The sequence below is a fragment of the Microcaecilia unicolor genome, chromosome 9 (assembly GCF_901765095.1).
Source record: "Microcaecilia unicolor chromosome 9, aMicUni1.1, whole genome shotgun sequence".
Classification (NCBI taxonomy): Eukaryota; Metazoa; Chordata; class Amphibia; order Gymnophiona; family Siphonopidae; genus Microcaecilia; species Microcaecilia unicolor.
This window is the reverse complement of record NC_044039.1, coordinates 115,024,896-115,051,676: the sequence shown is the minus strand read 5'-3', so window position 1 is coordinate 115,051,676 and position 26,781 is coordinate 115,024,896. Positions and strand designations below refer to the sequence as shown.

The window sequence follows — 26,781 nt, the reverse complement described above, 5'->3', positions numbered from 1 at the left end:
AGGAGGGATAAGAGAGAGAGAGAGAGAGAGAGAAAATCTTAGGATTGTTTTATGAAATCAGCTTGTTGGTAGGGTCCATCACTGTTGTTTTTTAGCCCCATTTTTGTACTGTATTTTGTCCATCTGCTTATTTTGGAATCAGAGTTCATAAAAATTCTGCTCCTACTTACCATTTATTTGCTGTTACATTGGGATTTTCTTCTTTTCTTTCCTATTTTTCCAGCTATTGTGGCAGTAGCCCTCTAGAACCCAGTACAAGCATGCTACTGAGCTGCCCAGTTGGTGTTGTTTTTCAGTGATGTGGAAGCTCCTTTCACATGAGACTGTTAATTCTGCATTATTGTCATAGGTCAGCCTGACACCCCTTGCTTTATTTTATCTTTTCATGGCCAAGTTTTGTTTGGGGCAACATTGCAGAGTGATGTTACAATCTCTCATTTCAGAATAGCATATAGAATAGTATCTTTTATAAGCCTCCCAATTATCCTGAACCAGTGGTTTGGAACAGTTATATTCTGTTGCATTTGAGACTTCCCCCCCCCCTCAAACCCCCCCCCCCCCCCCAAAACAATGAGTCTTTGCTTTTTACCTTACAGTGTTTTTGCTTGGTTTTCTCACTTAGATGATTATATTTTTTAAATTCTGTTTTGTGCAAAGATGTCTAAACATAGCATTTAGGAAACGCGTTACATACATAGGAGCCAGCTGTGCAGGTGCTGAAGACCCTCGTATTTATCAAGATCATTCAACATGTCCAGGAGGGGCAATTTATATTGTGTTTGTATTTGGCAACCCCCGATCATTTTGAAGTGTTGCACCTATGAGTACATATCTAATTTGACTTTTTAAACATTTTTAGTTAAAACATTTATTTGAAATTTGGAGTTTATTGTGCTCTGAGATGGGTGTTGCTCTAACCCCCGCTGCTAAATTGAACAGGCCTGTCAGTTGCTAGGGCTGCAGAGTGTGCTTTCCTTCCTTTCCCCTTAGCGCAGATAATTTGGTTTCCATTACATTCTATCCCACTATTCCAGGACAAGTGGGTAGTTATGTCCATCGACCAGCAGATGAAGATAGAAAATCCAGAACTGAGCACTACTACCTAGCCACGTGCTAGCCGTCCAGTTCCTCAGGATCTTCAATCTCCAGCAGGTAGATGGACATACTTTGTTTCTCTCTGTGTTCCAGTTGGTTTCTTCTGGTCCGGTTGGTGACTGGTTCCCAGTTGAGTCACACCTGAGGAAATTTAGACATACCTGGTGGTGCTGGGTCCCTGTCTTGCTCCCGCATGGAGGCTTTCTTCCCTTTATTTCTCTCCTGAGCCTCTCTTGTGGCAGTGTCTATGCAGCAACCAAAAAAAAAAAAAAAGAGAGCCACATTTCTTCTGACCGTATCAGAACGGCTCCAGTTCAGTGGTGTCGGTTCTGGCTGGGGAGGTGAGGAGTTTGGAGAGTTCGGGGGTGCACACCCTGTTTCAGGATCCAGGTGGTAAGTTGGGGATCTGTTAGCAGGCCGTGGTAATGGTCACGCGGTTCCTGTGGCGTGCCTTTTTTCTATTAAACACTAGTGCCAAAAGTTAAAAAAAAAAAAAGTAAAGAAATAAGAGGGAGCAAGTTAGCGGGCTTGCAGTGCGCTCTTCCGAGTCGGGCCTCTGACCGGGTGTTTTTTGGTGCAGCGGCATGTTGGTACCCGCTGAGGTGGTGCGCGGCTCCTCCTGTGGGGGTAGACGCTCCTTCTCGGGCCACTGCACGGTGTGCAGATCGGTGTCCCCAAGTGGAAGGGGAGATCCCGGTGGCCTTTCTCTGGGGATAACTGGCCTGGATCAGCGCTCTGGGTCCCCAGGGGGATCTCTTTGCGACTCCTCTCTGGCGGAGGCAGGAACTTTGGCCATTTTGTCCTCCACAGTCAGGGAATGTGCTCTGCCAGTGGCAGAGAAAAGGGGCAGTCGCAGCAGGGGGCTTACCTGATCAGGGTATGCCTTTTTCCCCTGAATTTGTCTTGTTAATGCACCAGGCATTTTTATTAAAGCAGGGGGGCGCTGCTCTGCCTACTGCGGGGGTCCTGGGGGGTGCGGAGTCGGACTCAGCCCCTCCTCCTCCCAAGAGACTTCGGCCTATCCTGTTGGACGACCCTTTGGAGGGTTGTTCACCCGTTTCTCCGGGGTCAGACACGGAGTCCGCTTCTTTGGGGGGCCCTTCGGTCCTGGAGCCGTTAGAGGAGGGAAGCTCCCCTTGGGAGATGGGGATGACCCTCGGGTGTTCCAGCTTTTTTCAAAAAGATGAATTGGGTGCGTTGATTTTGGAGTCCTTATCAGCTCTTTCCATATCTGAACCTGGGTGGGATTCTTCAGGTTCCCAGCAGTCTGGTCCCATGTGGGGGCTTAGGGGTCCCTCTAAGGCGTTCCCAATCCATCCAGATATTCAGGATTTAATCTCTGCAGAGTGGAATACCCCCGAGGCGGGTCTGCGAGTGGGGAGAGCCATGGCCTGTCTCTACCCTTTGGTTCCGGAGGAAAGGGAGAAGTTGGGCTTTCCTAAGGTGGATTCTTTGGTGACAGCGCTGTCTGTGGAAGGCGGGGTGGCCTTAAAAGACCTTCAGGATAGGAAATTGGAGCAGACCCTGTAACAGGCCTTTGAGGTGGCTGCCTTGGGCTTGCAGGCTACAATTTGCACTTCCTTTGTGGCCCGTGCCTGTCTGCAGTGGTATAAAAGGTCGGGGGGCCAGGAGTGGCTCGCGGGCGGCTAGGAGGGAGGCAGGTCTCTCTTATCTAGTGGACGCCGCGTACGACATGCTTAGGGCTTCGGCCAAGGGTATGTCATTGGCGGTCTCCGCAAGGCGACAGTTGTGGCTCTGGGCGTGGTCTGCAGATGCGGTGTCCAAAGCTTGGTTGGTCAAGCTGCCCTTTCGGCGAGGACTTGAGTAATCAGTTGAAAGAGCTCGGAGAGTCTAGACCCCAGCAGCTACCTGGGGACCAGCCTAGGTCGTCTGGTCGGCAGTCCGGGTTCTCTCGTCCTTGGTTTCAGGACAGTAAGAAATACAGACCAAGTCGCACGGCCTTTGGGCAAGGCCTAAGTTTCAGCCCCATCAGGCTTTTCGGAGGGACAGGAAGGGGACCAGCAAGTCAGGTCGGACAGGTCCTCCTGCCCGACAGTCGCAATGATGGTGCGTTGGTCCACGCGTTCAGTCCGATAGGGGGATGTCTTCAGGCGTTCCAGGACACGTGGGCCTCCATCACCTCAGATCAGTGGGTGCTGGACATCCTGCACGACAGTTACCGGTTAGAATTCTGCCGCCCGGTCGCTCCTCTCTTCTTACAGTCTCCGTGTCGAGGTTCTGTCCGAGAGGCACAAGTCAAGTCCACTGTTCAGGCGTTACTGTCTCTTCAGGCCATTGTGCCTGTGCTGCTCGACAAGCACGGACAGGGGAGATGCTCCATCTATTTTGTCGTCCCCAAGAAGGGAGGCACGGTCCGGCCCATTCTGGACCTCATGAGTGTCAACAAGTGCCTGTGGGTTACGCACTTTCGGATGGAAACCCTCAGGTCCGTCATTGCCTCCGTGCGGGAGGGCGAGTTTCTCACCTCTCTCGATCTTAAAGAAGCGTACCTTCATGTTCCAATTTGGGGCCTCCATCAGCAGTTCCTTTGTTTCGTGGTACTAGGTCAGCACTTCCAGTTTTGGGCGCTCTCATTTGGCATTGCTACAGCCTCACGGACCTTCTCCAAAGTGATTGTAGTGGTGGCAGCCTTCCTTCGGAAGCATGGTGTTCGAGTGCACCCTTACCTGGACGACTGGCTAATTCACGCGTCGTCCTACCAGGACAGCTTGGAAGCGACGTCCATGGTTGTCAGGCTGCTTCAGTTCTTGGGATGGGTGATAAATTTCGAGAAGAGCTGCCTGATCCCCTTTCAGTGCCTGGAATACATAGGTGTTCTATTCGATACCCAGTGGGCTCGGGTCTTTCTGACCGGCCCGCGGCGGGTGAAGCTGGTGAGGCAGGTATGTTCCCTTCTGTTGGCCACTAGGCCATGGGTTTGGGACTACGTCCAGCTTCTAGGGTCCATGACAGCGGCCATGGAGGTAGTCCCTTGGGCACGAGCTCACATGCGTCCGCTTCAGAGTTCTCTGCTCTCTCGCTGGTCTCCGGTGTCGGAGGCTTACCAAGTCAGACTGCCTTGGATGTTGGAGGCCAGACGGAGCATGAGATGGTGGCTCTGCCCCCAATCTCTGGCTCGGGGAATGTCCTTTCCCATTCTGCAGTGGGAGGTAGTGACAATGGATGCCAGCCTGTCGGGCTGGGGGGGCCCATTTAGCTCAGGGTACGTGGTCACCGCAGGAGTCCCGCTGGACCATCAATTTTCTGGAGCTTCAGGCGGTGCGGCTAGCTCCAAAGTCGTTTCTCCCATTCTTGAAGGGGACGGCGGTCCGAGTCTTCTCCGACAATGTGACGACTGTAGCTTATATCAACAGGCGGGGGGACATGCAGCAGCCGTCTGGCCAGGGAATCCGGCCTCTTGATGGCCTGGGCGGAGCGGCACCTGTCTTACCTCTCAGCCGCCCACATTGCTGGAGTCCTCAAAATAGAAGCCGACTTTCTCAGCCATCATGTTTTGGATCCTGGCGAGTGGGAGCTGCCTGCCACGGCGTTCCAACTAGTGGTGCGGCATTGGGGCATTCCTTGCATGGACCTGATGGCTACGAATTCATTAGGTCTGGATGCCCTACTTCAACCGTGGCCGGTAGAGGGAGTCCTATATGTCTTTCCTCCTTGGCCGATGTTGGGCTGTCTGCTGAGAAGAGTAGCGACTCATCGCGGCAGAGTGATTTTGGTGGCTCCGGACTGGCCCAGGCGTCTTTGGTATGCCGACCTCATCAGTCTTCTGGACGGCCATCCGCTGCAGCTGCCGCAGGAGAGGGGTCTTCTCCGGCAGGGACCGGTAGCCATGGAAGATCCCTCCCACTTTGGTCTTATGGCCTGGCCCTTGAGAGGTCTCGTTTGAGGAAGAAGAGCAATTCGGATTCGGTTATTACTATTCTGCTTCAGGCTCGCAAGCGGTCTACTTCTTTAGCCTATTCCCGCGCCTATTTGAAGATTGGTGCGTGGAAAGGGGTTTGGATCCCTTTAGCGCTTCGGTGGGCAGCATGCTTGATTTTCTGCAGCAGGGGGTGCACAAGGGCTTAGCGCTGGGGTCCTTGAAGGTCCAGGTGGCGGCCTTAGCCTGCTTCCGAGGGTGCTTACGCAATTCTTCGCTGGCGGCTCACCCAGATGTGGTCCGTTTTCTGAAAGGAGTGGGTCGTCTTCGACCGCCCTTCTGGGCTCTCTGCCCTGACTGGGATCTCAATCTGGTGCTTGGAGCGTTTCAGCGTCCTCCCTTTGAGCCTCTTTGTCAGGCTTCCCTGAAGGATCTTACTCTGAAGGCGGTATTTTTGGTGGCTATTGCTTTGGTCAGTCGCGTTTCTGAGCTCCAGGTGCTCGCTTGCAGGGACCCCTTTCTCCGTTTTTCGGAGGGGGGGGGGGTGTCTCTACGAACAGTGCCGTCTTTTCTGCCCAAGGTGGTCTTGGAATTTCAACTTAATCAGTCGGTAGAGCTGCCTTCCTTTCGTCGGCAGGACGTGGGGAGTCAGTATGCGTCCTTGCGGCGTCTGGATGTTTGAAGAGTTCTTATCCGGTATCTGGAGGTGACTAACGAGTTTCGTCGCTCAGATAGATTGTTTGTTTTGTTCGGTAAACAGAAGTTGGGCCTAATGGCCTTCAAAGCGTCCATTGCCCGTTGGTTGAAGGAGGCGGTGTCGTCCGCCTACCTCCTGGCAGGGAAGGCTTCGCCTTTGGGTTTGAAGCCCCACTCGACTAGGCGTGTGGCGACGTCGTGGGCAGAGACTTTGTCTTTTCCGGTAGACATTTGCAGGGCGGCAACGTGGTCGTTGTTGCATTCTTTCAGCAAGCATTATAGGGTGGATGTTGCTGTGTGGTCAGATGCATCCTTTGGGGCGGCGGTCTTAAGAGCAGCCGGGCCGATGGCCCACCCTCGCAGGAATTGCTTTTGAACATCCCATTTGTCCTGGAATAGTGGGATAGAACGTAATGGAAGGAGAAATTAGGTCTTACCTGATAATTTTCTTTCCATTAGTTCTTCACACTATTCCAGGTTACCTGATAATTTTCTTTCCATTAGTTCTTCACACTATTCCAGGAGCTCTCCCAGTGTTTTTGGCTTATTTTGCTTCTGACTGCCCTGCTCACTGTTCTGGATCCTGTCGTTGGTTTTGGGGTTTTTTTTGCCGCCTTTGTTGGTTGGTTGGTTGCTGTTCATGCATTTAGGTTGGTTTTCTGCTGGCTTATGTACAATACTGAGGAACGGGGCGGCTCGCACGTGGCTAGGTAGTAGTGCTCAGTTCTGGATTTTCTGTCTCCACCTGCTGGTCGATGGACATAACTGCCCACTTGTCCTGGAATAGTGTGAAGAACTAATGGAAAGAAAATTTATCAGATAAGACCTAATTTTTCCATATTAATCCTTTCTTTTCTGGTTTGTCAGGAAGGCACCATATTAAAGTATAGAAATAAATAGTTTTAGATTATAATATATACACACACACACACACACACACAGTGCACTCCATTTAAGTGCACATCAGATAAGCGCATGCTCTGTTTAACTGCATGCCGTACTTCGGTCCCGTTTTTGGCACCATCAATTTCTATAGGGACAAACTTTGGTTTAGCGCACTACTGATAAGTGCAAGATTCGCTTATATGCATGTTTTAAGACTGCTCCTCTGCAGGAAAGACTCCGCATAAGTGTGCACACGGAATATGGAAGCCGATTGGTGCGTGACAACCAATGAGATTTCAAATTTACCGCCCCTTTAACTGCCACAGGCATAATAAGCGTAAGAAGGTTGTTAGAGTGTACACTGGAGTCGTCGTGGCAGAACTGTAAGACTTTAACGCTGGCTGAACGAATAGAAGTTCTTAAATTAGAAAACAAACAAAGTCAAGCATCTATTGTTAAAGAATATGGTGCCAATCCCAGTCAAATTTCACATGTCTTGAAGCAGAAATATCAGCTTCTGGAAGACTGGCAAAACAATACAAATCCACACAGGAAACGTAAAAGGGCGGGAAAAGCTGAGGAGGTAGAAGATGCTCTTCTTTGGTGGTTTTCTCGAGTCAGGAGCAGACAGTTTCCTGTCAGTGGTCCACTGCTTATGGAGAAAGCTAACCAGCTAGCTGAAAGTCTTGGACTAACTGAATTCAAAGCCACTGTTGGATGGTTGGAAAGATGGAAGGAGAGGAACAGCATAAAATTCAAGAAACAGCATGGTGAAAAACAAGACACTGATGACTTTGGTGCTGAAAATTGGGTTGTTTCAGTTCTTCCTACCATCTTGAACGAGTTTGCACCTCGTGACATTTTCAATGCTGATGAAAAGGTCTCAATTGGCGAGCAATTCCTGATGGAACACTTGCATTCAAACATGCCGAAACTACTGGAGGTAAAACGTTGAAGGACCGACTGATGATCCTCCTTTGCTGAAATATGGATGGGAATGAGAAGTTGGAACCCCTCGTCATTGGAAATATCAAACAACACCGTTTCTTCGAGAAAGTTAAGCGACTTCCTGTGTCATACGAGGCTAACGCAAATTCATGGATGACTGGGGAAATTTGGAAGCAGTGGCCAAAGAAGTTAGACACTAGAATTCGGGCACAAAAGCATCAGATTTTGTTGCTTTGTGATAATTGTGCTGCACAAAGTGATGATGTCAGGCCGTCTAACATCAAGGTCGTCTTCCTGCCACCAAACACTACCTCTCTGATCCAACCTTTGGATCAGGGCATAATAGCCAATTTCAAACAACATTATCAGGCTCTTGTGCTGTGTTGTCTGATGAGCGTTATGGATGACCAGACTGGCAAGGATAAACGTGCTGTTGAACTGGCTCGTAATCTATCACTGTTGGATTCCCTACATATGCAGAAAGCCTGGAATCATGTTACACAGGCAACCATTGTGAACTGCTACAAGTGGGCAAGCTTTCTTAAGGATGTGGAGAGGGATGAAACAGATGCAGCTGTTGCAAACGTGTCAGATGAACAGGTTATTGACATCCCAACCTGTGCTACTGAAGATGAGTTTCATCACTATATAGCTGTTGATTACGATCTACAAACAGCTGGCGACAGCACTGATGTCGAGATATGAGCCTACACGCAGGCAACAACGGCTGATGATGAAACAGATGATGAAATGAGCAGCGAGGCACATGCTGATGAAATTCAACAACCTCCCCCTGTCACTTTTGCAACAGCACTGGAGAGTCTCAACACTGTGCGGGCCTATCTGGAGGCCACTGGATGTCAGTGCTATGACAGTTTTTACCATCTGGCAGACATATTCTATGGAACTCACAGACCCAAGAGTATACAAAGGACTATAACTGATTACTTCAAGTAAGCCTAACGTTAGTTAACGGAGATACTGTACATATAATAATAAACAGTACTGTACATATGTTTATCAGATGTCAAGCTTCTTTGGGTCACAACGGTTAAGTGCACGCTGTGGTTAACTGCATGCATTTCTTTGGTCCCAGACCCTTGCACTTAAGCGGATTGCACTATATATACTAAAAATTGTTTCTAAAATGAGCTACCAGTGATAGCTTTAAGAGCTAATATTTCATAAATCGTCTTGACCAAGGACAAATATTTTATTTGAAACCTTTTTACAGCTTTTTATATAATTAATTCTTTAAAGTTGAGATGTTTACACTTAGTGATGTAATTAAAGTACTTTTCTAAAATTATTTTGTGAATCAGTCTAATAATAGTTTTACAAATTAGGTCTTATTAAAATAATCTGAGGTTAGCATTTTTTTGGATGCAGCATTTAGTACTGCTTACTTTATTAACTCTTCTTGTCTGGCCTGCTACTAGTTCTTTATTTTTAAATAGAATGTGCTTTAACAGTATGCGAGAATCTGCCAAGTACACTAGCTATTTATAAAGTCTGAGTATCAAGTTTGCTTAAATTCTTAATGGAGGTAATAGGAGGATTGTTTAAAAAGATTTACTGTTTATTTTAGTCAAGAAACAAGATCTTAAGCAAGTTGGAAGTGCACACTTGTAGCATACCATAAAGTTGGGTTTCTGCTTCTCCAGATATAGTCATAGGTCACTTTCTGAATGGATATGGATAACATTTGGTAGGATAACTAGAAACTGAGTAAAAGACTGTCTCCTGCCAAATCCATCATGAATGCATCCCCTGACATGTAGAGCACAGTGATGACAACAGGCTCTTCCTTAAATAAATGCATCTTAAAAATTGTTACTAATGCTTTCAAACTTTATTAAGGCAACATGAAACAGAATTATTTTATTTATAGACTATTTTGCATTGTTAGACATGCCTTTGTTTATGCATGTTTAGCTCACTCTTTTTTTTTTTTATTGGTACCGCAAAGCATTCAGGTAATATAGTTTTCCCTGTCTGACTGCACTGTTTTGAACAAGCGGGTGTTAGTAAAGTAAAAACTGGTCTTTCTAGTGAACTCACTGTTATAACCTGCTGCTGCTTAGGGAAATCTCCGGTATTTTCTGTACCTCTAGCAAATGGTAGATTGCTCAGATTGTCCTCCATTTTGCTGGCCAAGTCCACACAGTGAGGTTGAGCCTAATGGCCGGTACCCAGGTAACCGGGTCCCTGGACTGGACATGGTTGACGGATCTGTGTTCCGCTGTCCCCAGGTGCGCTTTTTAGTGTCCACTGGGTGAGGTGCTTAGCTCAGCCCTCCTGGAGGGGTGTGGGTTCCCACCTCCCCCACCCCTCGTAAGTTATACATCCTGTTTGGGTGTTCTCTACTCGGGCTCCCCCAGGCATTTAAAAAAAAAAATTACTGTTTGGCCTGCCTGGTTTAGCTTTATTTCTTCCATTGGGAAATTAAGCTTTCTGAAGTGTAAAAAAAAAAAAAAAGCACAGGGGAGCTGCAGAGGTGGCAGAGCCCCGGACCAGACTGACCTGAGTGTGGAGGCAGACCTGCATGCACCGGGCATGCCTGCTGGCAGGCACTGCTTGTCTGCAAGAGACAGCAGCTTAATACAGCTGCCAGCTCTGTCTGCCCCTCCTTTGATGGGCAATTTCCGACTTCGGAAACAGACCCAGGGATGGGGCTGGAGATGTTTGCTCATCCCCACACTGAAGCGTCGGGACCTGTGGTCCTGACAACTTTGGCAGGAACAGCAGCCCTATTTGATTTTTCTTCCTTTATCTCCTGCTGCTGTTCTAGTGCAGCAGTAGAGTTCTTGGCCCCCTTTGGAACTTGGAGAGATGGGGAGCATATCTCTCCTACCCACCCTGCATCTGCTTGCAGGGGGGGGGCTAGCTCTTTTGGGCTCCAGAGCTTAACCCAAATGATTAAGCCCTGTAGGCTAAGGCTGGCCCCTCGACCAGCAGTAGAGCTCCTGGAAGTTCCTGGTTGGGGCCCCGTTCTGGGGGTGAGGTGGAGACCTGGTAAGCTTCTGATGCTCTGGGTGGTTCTGCATGGTCTCCAGGGGATCAGGAGTATCCGTTGGACCCTCAGTCTCCCCCAGACTCTGATTTTGAGGAGGATTCTCTTTACAGGGAGGAGGAGTGGACCCATGTGATTTGGCTGTTCCATTGGGAGGAATGTTCTCATCTCACACAAGGTCATAGTTTATACTTTTTATAGTTTTATTAAATTTGCTGTACCGCTCTAACTAATGGGCAGAGCAGAGCGGTGTAAATACCAAATAAAAACAAAACAAAAGAGAAAGAAAAGAACTACAATATTGATAGGACCATGGACCAATCATACCAGAGAGGGCAGAGGGGAACAAGGGGAGGAGAACCTGGCTGTTGCCGGGGATCCCATGGAATGCTTAAAGTGCCCGCTGTTGACTCCTTTGAGGGGGGATCCCTTGTTGGAGGGCCTCATGGGGCCCCAAGAGCATTTCCCGCTTTACAGGGCCCTCACTCGAATGATGCTGACGTAGTGGGATTCCTCGGGTAAGGCTCTTAGTGGAGAGGTACTGAATGTACTCCAAAGTGGACACTCTTGTTACAGCAGTCACCAAAAGGACTGCTGTCCCCGTGCAAGGAGGCTCTGTTCTCCAGGAGCTGCATGAGAAGCGGGTGGAGCAGCAATATAGCCGTGCCTTTGGGACATCTTTCGTTCAGGCCGCCAGATTCCCCAGCTGTTTCTTGTCTGGAGTCTGCAACCTTCTTGGCAGATGTGCTTTATGATTTGGCCTGTTTCTTCTTCCGGTCATTGGGCACCTCTGTGGTAGGTAGGTGCTGGCTGTGGCTGTATCACTGGTTCACAGATGTGGTCTCCAAGAAACTTCTCAGTCAGCTGCCCTTTAGGGGGGGGGGGGGGCGCTTGTTCAGAGAGGACCTGGAGAAGCTGGTGAAAAATATGAGGGAGGCTGGTCCTCTTTGCCTCCCTGGCCTGCAACAAAGGGGCTCTGGGCAACCCTCAGCCACTACAGGCCACTCCAGGGGAGCAGGCTGATTTCGGCCAGCTCAGTGTTCTAAACCTTAGGTTCAGATAGACTCTTCACGCCAGGATCTTTTTGTGGGCCAAAAAGAGCTGGTGATTATAGCCTCTCCAGTGGGGCTTGGAGCAGCCTGGTCTGACCAATGAGGGTACATTGAGTTCCTCGGTGATTCTGATAGGGGGCAGGTTGGCCCTCTTCTTCCACAAAAGGGCCCACATCACCTCAGATGAGTGGGTTCTGGAGTGGTCAGAAAAGGTTGTTCCCATGAATTCACCCACTCCATTCCAGTTGCCTTCATGGTGTCTCCAAGTGGCTCAGAGCTGAAACGATAGGCTGCTGTTCTTACCTTGCAACATTTACTCAACCTGGGAGTGGTGGAACCTGTTCCTTCAGAGGAGCAGGGTCTGGGTCGATATTTCACTTGTTTTGTGGTCACAAAGCATAGCGGCTCCTTTTGGCCTATCTTAGATCTAGGAATGCTTGCCCTCAGCTGATTCTGACTGGTCCAAGAAGAGCAACTATATAAGCTTATATTTAAAGCTTACTAGAGTTTAGGGATTCTTTTCAAGTGGTTGATGCTTATCCTCCCATTTTGAGTTGATTGACAAACAGTTGATGCCCTCAGATAAAGCATTTTTTTTTTTAATGGAAACTGTCTGGTCTGTGATCACTTCCGTTCACTTGGGTGAATTTTTGACGATTGGACCTCATGCATAGTCTAATCGTGGATCACCACAAGTGGTACCTCTGCTTTTGTGTGCTTGGGCACTATTTCCAGTTTTGAGCCCTGCCTTTTGGACTGCCCATAGTCCTTTGCACCTTTTCCAAGATGATGATGGTGGTGGCCTATTTGAGGTGCAAGGGTATCCAGGTGCATCCCTTACTTGGACAATTGGCTGATTCGAGTTGACTCCAAGGTGGAGTTCGGGAGAGCAACTTTTCAGGTCATAGCTCTCCTGGAGGCCTCTGGACTTGGGTGGTGAATCGCCTGAAGAGTCACTTAGTCCCTATTCAGGTCCTGGAATATCTGAGAGTTTCCTTCAACACTGCTCAGGGGATGGATTTCCTCCTGGAATATTAGGCAGTGATGCTACAGGCCCAGAAATGCAGGCTGTGTGAGCTGCCGACTCTCCAAGGTATGGGACTACCTGCAACTCTTGAGCTCCGTGCCGGCGACTCTAAAGGAGGTGCCTCAGGCACAAGTGCATATGCAACCTCTGCTGTTAGTTTTCTGGTCCAGTTTCACAGGACTTTGGACACCTTTTATTTTTCTCTGCCAGAGTGAGAGCCAATCAGGACTCACCAGTCCTCCGAGTGGTTTTGCTGGACTGTCCGCATTGGGTGATGGTTACAACTAATGCAAGCCTCCTTGGCTGGGGAGCTCATTGCTAGGGCAGAGTGGCTGCTGGAGGCATTGTGGTTGGCTTATCAATCCTGAGGTTAGAGGCTAAAATAAAATCAGCTTTAGTTGGGCAGGAAGTCCAGGGTGATGGGAAAGGTTCATCATTCATCCCTGATCCCTCCAAACTCTAGCTTATTCCATCTACTTAGTGGTTCCAAAGATGAGCAGTGCCTTCAGACCCATTCTTGACCTCAAAAAGTCCCTCATTTCTGCATGGAGACCTCTGCGATCAGTGATTGCTTCAGTGTGACTGGGTGAGTTTTTGACCTTTTTGGGACCTGGTAGAGGTTTATCTTCCCATTGCCATCCAGCTGGGCCACAAGCGTTTTCTACATTTCTGCGTCCTGAGAAGGCATTTTCAATTTAGGTCTCTTCCCATTGGCCCTTTGATGGCTTCTTGCACCTTTCCCAAGGTTATGATGGTGGTGGCAGCCCAGCTACACAAGCAGAAGATATGGGTGCATCCATACTTTGATGATTGGCTTGTAAGAGCCAAATCAGAAGCAGGGTCTAGGGTAGTCGCAGCAGAAGTTATTCAGCTCCTCTAGCGCCTGGACTGAGCAGTGCATTACACTAAGAGCTGACTCTGACAAAGTGCAGAAGTACCTTGTGACCCACCAGGCAGGAAGCAGTGTTTCTCCCTATGGAATATGTGTGCAAACGTCAGGCTCAGCAAAGGGTGCTGTGGGCTTTAGGGACCCTGATAGCCTGGGACTATTTACAGCTGCACAGTTTTACAGCAGCAATCCTGAAAGTGGTCCCATAGGCTAGGGCCCTCATGCAGCACTGCAATCAGTGTTGCTCACTCTTGGGACCCCTTGGTCACAGGAGTTTGAGGCTCAGCTCACCCTCTTAGGCTCACTGCCATGGAGCCTGAATTGGTGAGACTGCCCACACCATTTTATATCGTACTGAAAGGGTAGATAGGATTGGAGGAGGGGTAGGACTGTATATTAATGTGAACCTTGACTCGGATAGGCGGCAAATATTGCAGGATACAAAACCCCTATTGGAATCTTTGTGGATTGAAATTCCATGTGAAAAGGAAAAAAAATGGTGATAGGACTGTACTACCGTCCACCTGGCCAGGACGAGCAGACAGACGCAGCAGTGTCAAAGGAAATTAGGGAAGCAAATAAAATGGGCAATGTAATAATAATGGGTGATTTCAATTATCCGGATATAGACTGGGTTAATGTAACATCGGTACACGCTAGGGAGATAAAATTTCTTGATGAAATCAAGGACAGTTTCATGGAACAGCTGGTTCAGGAGCCGACGAGAGAAGGAAAAATACTAGACTTAATCATTAGTAAAGCTCATGATCTGGTGCGGGGAGTAACTGTGCGAGGGCCGCTTGATAACAGTGATCATAATATGATCAGTTTTGATATTGGCTTTTAACTAAGTGATCTTAGGAAATCAAATATACTAGCGTTTAACTTTAGAAAAGGAGATTAAGATAAAATGAGAAGAACGGTGAAAAAAAGGCTGAAAGGAGCAGCTCACAGGGTAAAAAAACTTGAATCAGGTGTGGAAGCTGTTCAAAAACACCATCCTAGAGGTACAGGACAAATATATTCCACGCATTAGAAAAAGAGGAAAAAAGACCAAACGTCAGCCGGTGTGGCTAAACAGTAAGGTAAAGGAAGCCATTAGAGCCAAAAAACAATCCTTCAGAAAATGGTGAAGAGAACCAACTGAAAATAATAAGATAAAACATAAGGAATGCCGAGCCAAATGCAAAGCAGAGATAAAGAGGGTGAAAAAGGACTTTGAAAAAAAATTAGCGTTAGAAGCGAAAACACATAGTAAAAATTTTTTTAGATACGTCAAAAGCAGGAAGCTGGCTAAATAATCGGTTGGGCCGCTGGACGACAGTGGTGTTAAAGGGGCAATCAGGGAAGACAAAGCCGTAGCGGAGAAGTTAAATGAATTCTTTGCTTTGGTCTTCACCGAGGAGGATTTGGGAGGGACACCGGTGCCAGAAAGGATATTTGAAGCGGGCGAGTCAGAGAAACTAAACGAATTCTCTGTAAACTTGGAGGATGTAATGGGTCAGTTCTGCAAACTGAAGAGTAGTAAATCACCAGGACCGGATGGTATTCATCCAAGAGTATTAATAGAACTGAAAAATGAACTTGTAGAGCTACTGCTAGTAATATGCAATCTATCCCTAAAATCAGGTGAGGTACCGGAAGACTGGAGGGTGGCCAATGTAACGCCGATATTTAAAAAAGGTTCCAGAGGAGATCCTGGAAATTATAGACCGGTGAGTCTGACGTCGGTACCGGGCAAAATGGTAGAGGCTGCTATTAAGAATAAAATGACAGAGCACATACAAAACCATGGGCTCATGAGACAAAGTCAGCACGGATTTAGTGAAGGGAGGTCTTGCCTCACCAATCTATTGCATTTTTTTGAGGGGGTGAACAAGCATGTGGACAATGGGGAGCCGGTGGATATTGTGTATCTGGATTTTCAGAAGGCGTTTGACAAAGTGCCTCATGAAAGACTCCAAAGGAAACTGGAGAGGCATGGGATCGGAGGTAGGGTATTATTGTGGATTTAAGAGCTGGTTGAAAGATAGGAAGCAGAGTAGGGTTGAATGGTCAGTATTCTCAATGGAGAAGGGTAGTTAGTGGAGTCCCTCAGGGGTCTGTGCTGGGGCCGCTGCTTTTTAATATATTCATAAATGACCTAGAGATGGGAGTACCTAGTGAGGTAATTTAAATTTGCAGATGACACAAAGTTATTCAGGGTCGTCAAGTCGCAAGAGGAGCGTGAAAGATTACAGCAGGACCTTGCGAGACTAGGAGTTTGAGCGTCCAAACAGCAGATGAAGTTCAATGTTGACAAGTGCAAAGTGATGCATGTGGGAAAGAGGAACCCAAATTACAGCTATGTCATGCAAGGTTCCGCGTTAGTAGTTACAGACCTAGAAAGGGATCTGGGAGTCATCGTGGATAAGATGTAGAAAACTTCTGCTCAGTGTGCTGCAGCGGCTAAGAAGGCGCACAGAATGTTGAGTATTATTAGGAAAACAAACACGCGGATGTTATAATTTCGTTGTATCGCTCCATGGTGAGACCGCACCTCGAGTATTGTGTTCAGTTCTGGTCACTGCACCTCAAAAAAGATATAAAGGAATTGGAGAAGGTGCAGAGAAGGGCGACGAAAATGATAAAAGGGATGGGAGGACTTTCCTATGAGGAAAGGCTAAGACGGTTAGGGCTCTTCAGCTTGGAGAAGAGGCAGCTGAGGGGTGATATGATAGAAGTCTACAAGATAATGAGTAGAATGGAGCGGACAGATGTGAAGCATTTTTTTACACTTTCTAAAAATAATAGAACCAGGGGACATAAGATGAAGCTAGAATGTGGTAGATTTAAAACAAATAGGAGAAAGTTGTTTTTCTTTACTCAGCGCGTAGTTAGACTCTGGAACTCGTTGTCGGAAAATGTAGTGACAGCAGTTGGCATTGGTGAGTTTAAAGGGGGTTTGGACAGATTCCTGAAGGAAAAGCCCATTGAACATTATTAACTTAAATTTTTGTTTTGTTTTTGGGTTTTTGATGGGTTCTTGAGTCCTGGATTGGCCACTATCGGAGACAGGATGCTGGGCTTGATGGACCCTTGGTCTTTTCCCAGTATGGCAGTGCTTATGTTCTTATGTACCATTTGCTTGGCCCTCTGTGTTTTCTGAGTGGATAGTGGTGATCACCAATGTAATCCTCCTGGAATGGGGAGCCTATTGTCTGGGGCAAGTGGTGCACGGTCTGTGGTCCATGTTGGAGTTGGGGTGGGCCATCTACTTGGTGCTGGTAGAGTTCCTCCCCTGTTTCATGGGAAGGTGGTCCGGGTAATGTCAGACAATTGCACAGCTATGGCATACATAAACAACAAAGGAGGGACCCAGAGTACAATAGTGGCCTTTGAGGCTATGAGTATCTGCAACTGGACAGAAGCTCATCTAGCAGCAACCTCAGCAGTCCACATAACCAGGATGGAGAATGTCTAGGCAGATTTTCTCTGTTGGAACTTGACCCAGGGGAGTGAGAACTGGACTCGGCAGCGTTTCAGCTTCTGTTGGCCCATTGGGGGGGCCCCCTGTGTTTCATCCTGATGGTGTGTACAGCTCTTAATTTGCAGCCCTGGCCCTTGAGTTGAGAAGTGTTTGTGAGGTAAGGAACTTGGGCTCCCTGATTTTTAAGTCACAGTTTTTCTTGGTTGTTTTAAAATGCTGTCTTTCTTAGATTTTCTGCTTTTTGCCATTCTTTCAATATACGGGAAGAATTCGTTTTGGTGCACAGTACACCTTTGTTTTTTCCATTGATGACAAACAGTAAGTGTTTACACACTAGCTTGGGTATTTCTCACCCTTTCTGATGTTTGCAGCATAATTATAGTTCCTTAGCGTCCCTCCGGACCGGCCCAGAATGTGACTGATGGGTTGTGCATGCCTTCCAGCAGATGGAGACTGAGAAAAAAACTGTAACTCTAGCGAGCCAATAAGAGCTCTTGCCAGCTAGAGAGAGATCCAGTAATCTCAGTCTCCAGCAGGTGGAAGGTAGTGAGCCCTTCAGTCTCTGTATTTTTTTATTCTGTACTTTATTTATCTTTCTTGTAAGGGATTCTTTCTATTGCTGGATTAGTTCTGTGCATTAAAAAAAAAAAAAACAAGAAAAAAAAACCTGTTTTGCAGAGGCCCGTGGGGGTCTCTTGGCACCTCGGGGGTGTTATTCTCGGGGGGGGGGGGGGCTGAGTCCCTCCCCCCATGTCCTCCCTGTTATTCTTTGGTGCTGGGCTTGTTTAATCATTTTTTCAGCTCGTATTTAAAAAAAAAAATAGTTTCCTCGAGCTCTTCAAGGGAGAGCTTTGGAGGCAGGGAGACGCAGCTACTTAAAAAAAAAACCCCCCAGCTGAGTTTGATATAAACGAGCAGGGCAGTTCCTACGTTGTTTTTTCCTGTGTTCCTTTGGCCTTTCGTCGGGTGTTGAACAGCTGACAGCGATGTCAGAAAAACTTCGCTGATGCGCCGTCTGTCAGCGGTGGGTGCTTGGCGCGAGCGGGGTTTGTAAATTCTGCACAGCTGCAGAGGTTTTTGTGGAGCCGGCCCGATTCGGGCGCTTTACCTGCGGTCGCGTCTTCCTTGCTCTCGGTTCCAGTTTCGGCGGGAAACACCGCCATTTTGGATGCCCCGCTCAGCGCTGCGCCCCAGGCCTCTCTGAGTACTGCGCTTCTGCCTCCTTTTCAGACTCCCTTTTCCACAGCCAGTGAGGCAGGATTCCACCTGAATTTGTGGTACAGATGTACCAAGCCTTTCTGCTACATAAAGCTGCTCTTGTGGACCCTTCAGGGAAAAGATCTCTGAAGGGCTCTTCTTTGGCTGTAAAGTGGGTCAGGCACTCTGTGGAGGCAGATGAGGATTTTTTTTTTCTTGCCCCTGATCAGGAAATGCCATCTTTGGAAGAAGACCTAAAAATTCCCAGATTACTTCTGGTAAAAAATGTAAACACTAATCATACAAACCAGGGTATGGTATAATGGGAATAGTACAAGTGAAAGGATTGACCCAAGAGTATGCCAAAATATAAGGTGCTATGTATATATGGATAGATGTATAAGGGAACTCTCAGAGTATAAACTCACCCAAACGAGACAACACTAAGTGTTTTACGTCTCTAAGGGTGGACAAGTATCTCAATCATAGAACTTCTCCTTTGTGTCTTTTTATATTTTTTTATATACTTGCAAATGCACCCCGTGCTATAATACAAATAAAACATTCCAAAAGTGTGCACCCTCTGCCAATGTAGGCAACTGATAGATCAATGCTGTCATGTTTTCATGTGACTTTTGCTCTATAGTATTCTGACCCTCTTTCTCAGACTTTACTTTTGTAGAGCTGAATTGTCTCCATACAGTAGATTGTAAAAGAGCACATTCTGTATCAACAGAAGTAAAGATGTTGGAAGATCCACCCAGTTCTTTGTCTCTTAGATCCTAACAGATTAGCTATCACAAAATGTACAACTACAAATTGAATCTCAAAATAATACCTCCCGCTTTCCCTTGGAGTACTACTACTACTATTTAGCATTTCTATAGCGCTACAAGGCGTACGCAGCGCTGCACAAACATAGAAGAAAGACAGTCCCTGCTCAAAGAGCTTACAATCTAACAGACAAAAGATAAAGTAAGCAAATCAAATCAATTAATGTGTACAGGAAGGAGGAGAGGAAGGTAGGTGGAGGCGAGTGGTTACAAGTGGTTACGAGTCAAAAGCAATGTCAAAGAGGCGGGCCTTCAGTCCAGATTTAAAGATGGCCAAGGATGGGGCAAGACACAGGGGCTGAGGAAGTCCACCCCAGGCGCAGGGTGCAGCGAGACAGAAGTACAAAACTATTTTTCTTACATTCTTTTTTATGACTGAGGGTGACATGCATGCTTGCTACATATGAACAAAAAGGCCTTATAGACCCTTCTAACACCAGCTAGTAAATTATTCTGGCGTTGGATGTGTGCCACATGTGTAATTTATCCTGAGGTATGATGGTCCATGAAGAATACCATACAGGTAAGGAAATTGCTGTCTATTGGGTTTGCCTGTTGTAAATATCCTTATGAGCTTGTTTTGTAATAAGACTTTCATGTAATAAACAATGTTGATGTAATGTTTTTCAGTTTTGTTATAAAATTAACACTATGTTTTACAATCTCAGAAATCGAAAAACCCAACGTTCAATCCACCAACCCGTAGAAACTGGGAAAGTAATTACTTTGGGATGCCCCTACAGAATCTGGTTTCAGCTGAGCAACCCATTCCTCTCTTTGTTGAAAAGTGTGTCAGCTTCATTGAAGATACAGGTAGGATAGTTATATCTTTAAAAAGCTGTGTAAAAATTGAATTGTGTTTACTATTAATTTGTAATTTAAAAAAAATATGCTTTGTGCTTAAATTTCATCATGTAGGTTCTGTTCAAGTTGAAACTATAATGTAGCAATACAAGGTTAACTTTTTTCAAGATTGTAAAAGCTGACATTTTATGTTTCGTTAAGTCCAACCACATTTTACAAGATTTTATTTTTTTTTTAAAGTCTTAAACCGCAGGAAAACATTTTTAGTGATGTTCTTTAGCTGGATGAGCACCTATTATATGTGTTCTGTGAAATCGAGCTTCCTTAGCGTCAGCAGCAGATAAATCCAGAGACGTTTGGGTTGTGTCCATCTACCAGTAGGTGGAGATAGAGAGCACTGAATTGCACCTCCTTATAGGATGGACTGCTCCCTGGTCAGTCAGTATTCTCGATCTCCAGCAGGCAGATGGATGGTCTCTCACAAGCTCCTGGTCTCATCTGTTTGCAGCTCATTTTTGGGATCTCTCAGTTCAGTTGAGCTAAGGGGGGGGGGGGGGGGGGTTGTGCTGCTGAGTGGTGCTGCCTTTGGGGGGTACACCTGGTCACTCCAGGTCCCTCCCCCACCCTGATACCCTCTCCAGCCCTCCTCTATATGCCTTCCTCACAAAAAAAAAAAAAAAGCCTTAACATCATATTGGCTCCTGGAGAGATACAGGTGCCCCCAGTATCAGGGCTAGGATTGGAGAGGGTAGATATGTGACTGTGCTGGACTCCGATGACCAAAGGCTAAGAGCAAATGAGTCAGCAGCAGGCCTCCCAAGAGCTCCCCGGGGTGAGTTTTTTTTATTTGCTGTTTAGCTTATTTTCTGGTACTGTTTTCCTGGTGGGGAACCCTACAGCGGTACATGCATTCTGTGGCCGTCTTTCATGGCTGGGAGCAAATACCGCATCCTACTACGAGGTCTATAGGCTCTGTTTGTCAGACGAGGTTTGAGTTTGGGTTGGGCTTGCTGTTTTCCCATGCGTGCATAGCGCGGGCTGCTCTTTTACATTGTGATAGTTGATATAGCCTTCGGGCAGACTTATTCCTATTCTTCAGCTCAGGTTTCACACCCAGGTCGGGTGCTTCTTTCCCTACCAGGTCCTGAGGCCTGGGAGGGTGTTCCAGGTCTAGGCGCATGGGCATCTGCATTATATTGTATTATATTTTATATAGTATGTTTTGCTTATTGCAAAAAAAGAGTATCAAATCAATAAAATAAAGTCAAACAAGAGCACTTTGTCCTAACCTCAGAACTCTTTGGAGTCAGCTTAGTCAGTTCTGCTAAGTACTGAGTATTGATGTTGCTTTCCCTTTTCTGAGCCTTCTGCTAAGGTAGACATTGGGGGACAAGGGCACCCCAACATAATAGCCTGGACAAAATAGCCTTTCAAATAAATAAGTATAGTAAAAACATTATTAAATGACGTAAGCAAATACCATCTATCATCATAATTCATTCATTTCATACTTTACATGTAGTTTAATTCATGCTAAACTATAACATTCTCTAAATAAACATATTATGAGCCACACTTTAAAGAAGGTAATATCATCTGCATTATACATTGGCACAAGTGCCTGTAAACGTTTCTCAAGTTGTATATAATTGGATTTAGATGACTCTGAGAGGCATATTTTCAAAGCACTTAGCCTTCCAAAGTTCCATAGGTTTCTATGGAACTTTGGAAGGCTAAGTGCTTTGAAAATATGCCTCTCTGGCTGTCGAATGCCTGCACAATAACGAGCTAGTTCTATTTCAGTGCAATCTTGTTCCTTCCTAAAATGATCAACAAGTTTAAATATAGAGGTGACAGTCGGTGGTCTGCTGAGATGATTGGTGCCATTCTTCTACAGAGTTGTTCATATGAGGTAAAGCAGCACGCGGTTGCGTACGTTCCAAGGTGCAGTAGCATAGCGAGGCTCTGCTCTGCGATTTTGCTGCTGCCATCCAATGAAAGTGTCCTCCAAGTAATCAGTTACTGGCGTTATCTCAGGAGGACAGGTCTCAATGATGTTCTCAAACCCTGCTGGGACATCATCTATCAGTAGGAGACTCAAGGGTCCTTTTACAAAGTCGCATTGAAAAATGGCTTGCAGTAGTGTAGTCATGGGTTTTGGGCATGCGCCGATCCATTTTTCAGCATGCCTATAAAAAAAGTCCTCTTTTTTTTTTGTTTTTTTGCCAAAAATGGACGTGCATCAAAATCAAAATTGCTGCACATCCATTTTTCGTCCGAGACCTTACCACTAGCCATAGACCTAGCGGTAAAGAATCTGGGCGGTAATGACCCTACGTGCGTCAAATGCCACTTGGCGCGCATCTGTTAAGCATGCCAGAAAATATTTTTCAGATGCGCCAAAATTGAAATTACCACAAAGGCCATGCAGTAACCGGGTGGCAATTCCAATTTGGTGCACATTTGGCACGCGTAGGTGCCTACATGGTTTAGTAAAAGGCCCTCAATGCAATCAACATCTTTATGTTAATACGGATAACTTCATTGTCTCTATAAGCATCTGTTAAATCACTATCCTCCAAATATACTGCCCTAAATGAAATAAACATGCAGTTAGAGGAGAGGCTGGAAACACTTTTGACACTTGATTGGGATCCTATAGGATACATGGAGCCAGTATTCTATAAAAGATTTGGAACACAACTCTGCCATTATAGAATACTAGCGTAGTATCCATTTTTTGGGGGGCCTAACCTACATATATAGAATTTAGCTCAAAATATTTGCAATGCCAATATTTATGCGCAGAATAGCATACCAAAACACGCACAGATGTATGCAATTGTTACTCTGGGTCTGAAACAATTTTTTGTGTGCAGACCCATGTGCTCATGCAATGCTCAACAATCCAACACTTTTGTTTTATGTTCAGCAAACCACCTCTTCAGTTCTTTTTTTTAAATTATTTTTACCCATAGTCTGTGGAAGCTAGAAAAAAGTTTCAGGTTATACATGCTTGCCATGAAGAGAAGGAACTATGAAATCCTCACAAACGCTGACCACAGAAGAATGAGTTAGCCTTTTACACCTCCTTATACGTTGCATTAAAACCCCACATTGTGCTCAGCCCATACTCCTATCCTCTCCCCCACATCTTTTCCTATTGTCCTATTCTCTGTAACTGGGTTATCTCCGCGATACTTTGTACCATACTTTGTATTGTCTCTGTGATACTTTGTACCATACCTTGTAAGCTGCACTGAACCTGCTATCGAGTGGGAAAGAGCGGGGTATAAATGCTATAAATAAATAAAAATAAATCTGCGTGGTTCTCTACTGAATAGGTAATAACGTTATTAAGCTGTATATAAATTGTACGCTAAAGCTGAGCTAGCTGGAAACACTTTTGACACAGTATTCTGACTTGCTTTTTCAAAGTCGGATAGCATGCTAACAGGGTTCAAATTAGGAATTATCTCCAAAAGCTTTTGAAACACACATGTATAGTTTTCTTCCTTTTTGTCCTTCAGCAGAATATAAATTAATGACTTTGAAGTTTTGTCAAAGCATGAACTTGAAAAAACAGTTCCGGGGCAACTTTAAATGCCCCATCAATGAACCAGTGAGGATTTTCCTCGAAGGTGTAAATTTTTGCTCATTCCAATCATAAATATTTGATTGTCATCACCAACATGTGAATCCCCATAGCAGGAAGTTAGAATTTCTGAAGGTCAGTCGAAGTGCACGAGGTATATCAATTTCAGCAACAGTGTGAGGATTGGAATAAGGATGATGAGTGTACTTAATTTTACGCTCTATGGCCCGTTGCGAACCTGCATATGCAGAAAGATGAACAATTGACTGATATTTCTAATGTTTATTATTGTGTGGTCCTCATCCACTGAATCCTTCTATGGTTTTAAAGCAACCATACTAATTGGTTAGACATCACTTGTACGTCATCCATGCGTTGTTTCGTCTTTCCAGTATGTCCAACAAGGAAGTGTTAGCGCATGCCCAGTTACGTCCTTTTTGGTTCAAGATTGAACTATTTAAATAACGGGCAGTGGAATCTATAGCCTTCTTTTGGACTTCACATTGATACTGCTGGTGCAGACTGTGGCAGTATTCTTTTCGTATTTCTTGGTGACTTATGTTTGTTTCCTTGATACCTTCTTGGTCTCCGTGTCTACCTGTATATCTGACTGCCGCACTGATTTTTGAAGGTTGCAACTTTGTTTTTCTTTTTGCTGATTGGCAGAAGACAGTTTGTGGCTCCTTCACCAGCCTCTTCGTGGCCTCTGTTCGGGACCCTCCTGTTGGGGGCTATGCAGGCTGCCTGACCTGGTTGCATACTGCCAGGTTTTTGCGTTTTCGAGTTTCATCTCTCCACTGGGCAGGTGGCATGGTTGTGTCTCTTTGCTTCTACAGGCGGTCCTTCTCTGTTAGCAGCTCCAGCAGTTTCGGCCTCCAGCAGTTCCTGTCACCGTTGTTTGCCTTTGCCTCACAGTGACAGCTTCAGCTAAGCGCATGGCTACGGCTGCTTGACTAGATCCATGGCTCTATGGTATTGGTCTGGTCCCAGTCTCAGTTTGGTTCTATCTCAGAATGCTGTTCCCAGTTTTCTCTGTCGGTTGGAACAGCTCCATGTCTGAATGAGGAACGCAGCCCTAGTCCTGACTCTGAACACAGCCGCCTGTGCCTGGTGACTGCGGCTCCTTCGTGGGGCACAGTTCCATTTCTGATGACTGGGTGCATCTTCATCTCTGCCTGTTGAGTGTGGCTCCGTCACTGCCCATTGAGCGAGGCTTCACCTGTGAATTTGGATCATAGCGCTATCTCGTGGTGCGGAGCTGTTTCTTCTCTGCTGCTTCCGAATCTCTCCAGTACAGTTGGCTTCATCTCTGTCTATGGGACATAGCTTCCTCTTGGGTTTTGGGGCACGGCTCCTTCTCTGCATGTATGCCCAACTTCACCTGTGAGCACGAGCCAAGGTTTCATGGCAGCAACTGGATCTCCTCCTTCCTCTGGTTATGCCTCATAGCTTCATCCTTGAAGTTGTCCAAAGCTTTGTCTCTGGATGCGTAATTCATTTCCTTCTCTGATTACGGAGCACTGCTTCTTGTCTGACTGTGGGTGCAGCTCTGGATCTGGGACCAGCTGCATCTCTGGATGAGGAGTACTACGCCATTCATTGAGGTGAAAGTGCACCCATCTTTGAACTTGCACAACAGCTTCAAAAACTGATCCATATCTGACTCTTGGACTGGTCTTGTCCTTGTTATCTTTGATTTTCTCACTTTGTTGTTCTAGCTGGGGAATGTTCCTCTGTTCTGTAGTGTACAACACAGTGTGGAATGTTGCTAGCTGCCGCATTTCAGCTCACCCTATTCTGAGCCTCAGCCCCATCTTGCAACAGGATCCTCCCCCTCTTATGACGGAGTTCTCCTACGTGCCTTCATGCTTGTCTCTGCATGTTCAGCATGACTCCTGCTTGATTTCTTGCATGGTTCCATCATTTATTTGAAATCCTGACAGTGTTCTGTGCAGATGCCTTATTCATGTCTTGGAGTCATGGGTGACTCTCAGCACGGTCCCGCCATTGTTGACTATGGTGGTTTCCACATTTTCATTTCTGTTAATCAGCCATTGTTTCCTCCATTCTTTGGGAGGAAAATCATCCTGGTTGATTCCATCTGCTGCTTTATATTGTGGTCGCTGTGGGCCTTTCTGGTATTCAGGCCACCAACAGATGTCTGGGCATGGTCTCTCTTCCTGCTCCTGGTGGGCCTCATTCGAGGCAGTGCAGCCTCATATGCAGTCATAGCTCGCTGGAGTCGGGCGTCTTTTGGTTGAGTGTATCTTCTGGGTGCGTCTCCTCTTCTCTTCTAAAAAAGTCACCTACATGGTCCTTGTGGTGCACGTTTTCCAGACCTTGTCCAGTTGATGGTTTTGGCTAGTTTAAGGCATCCTTTGGGGTGTCAGTTCTTTCCATTTTTTTCACAGCTGTGTCTGGTTCCTACCCTACTTGTGGATTACTTTGCTACATCCTATAAGCCTCTGGATCTGTGTGGTACTTATGACAAGAAAGGAAAAATTATGTCTTACCTGATAATTTTCTTTTCTTTAGTCACAGCAGGATGAACAGAGTCCCCACCCTTTCACGAGGTGACACTAACAGTTTAGTCTGTTTCTCTGCTTAGGTTTCTTGCTGTAGTTGCTTGGGCATAGTTCTGCTAGTTGACAAGTTTATACTTCATTTCTATGAGGTGGAAGAAATGTTTGCTGCCTTATTCCTTCTGCTTTGTTACAAGAAATACTGTCAGTATTTCTTGTAACAAAGCAGAAAGAATAATAAGGCAGAGTTCAGCTTTGTACTCTGTCTCTACCTGCTGATCAATGGCCATAACCCACATGTCAAAGGTTTCATTAGCTGTGACTAAAGGAAAGAAAATGATCAGGTAGGACACACTTTTTTGATTGAATCCGGAAGGATATGGGAAGTCCAATGAAGTTCTTTTGGAATGGGGGAAATATGGCCAAATCTCTTACTACCAGTAATAAGTCTTGATGCATCATTCTGGATGAGCTAATCTGGCAATATACTGCTGGGAAAGCCCATAATAGAGGGAATGGCAGTAGTCCACCTTACTAACAATCAGACTGAAGGCAAGAACCTTTAGATCTAGAAGAGGGAAATAAGGTTTTACCAAACGGATTTGCCAAAGGGCATGCTATGAGGATCTAAGGATAGGAGATTTGCAGGTCCAAAGAAAGGTGGGAGGAAGTCCTAAAATCCAATACTGATCACTGGGTATTAGCAATTATTTTGATATTATGTTTAATATACAAGCTATTTCTCCCCCTTTTCTGCACTTCCTATTTTCTGCCACGTATCTTGCAAGAGACTCATTGCTATCATGGGAGACGTAGTTCAATAATATCTAGGTCTGCCTCCACCATTAGGGCTTGATTGAGCAGTTGCACTTGTAGCTT

The 26,781-nt window shown here is 46.1% G+C and overlaps 1 protein-coding gene across 1 annotated transcript in view; it reads left to right on the top strand.

Moving 5' to 3' along the window:
- ARHGAP5 (Rho GTPase activating protein 5) overlaps positions 1-26,781 on the top strand; it is a 133,618-nt gene that overhangs the window by 56,347 nt on the left and 50,490 nt on the right. Inside the window, exon 3 of the mRNA XM_030213780.1 lies at positions 19,650-19,794. Within this exon, the coding sequence (XP_030069640.1) occupies positions 19,650-19,794 (145 nt within the window). The remainder of the gene's footprint in view (positions 1-19,649; positions 19,795-26,781) is intronic.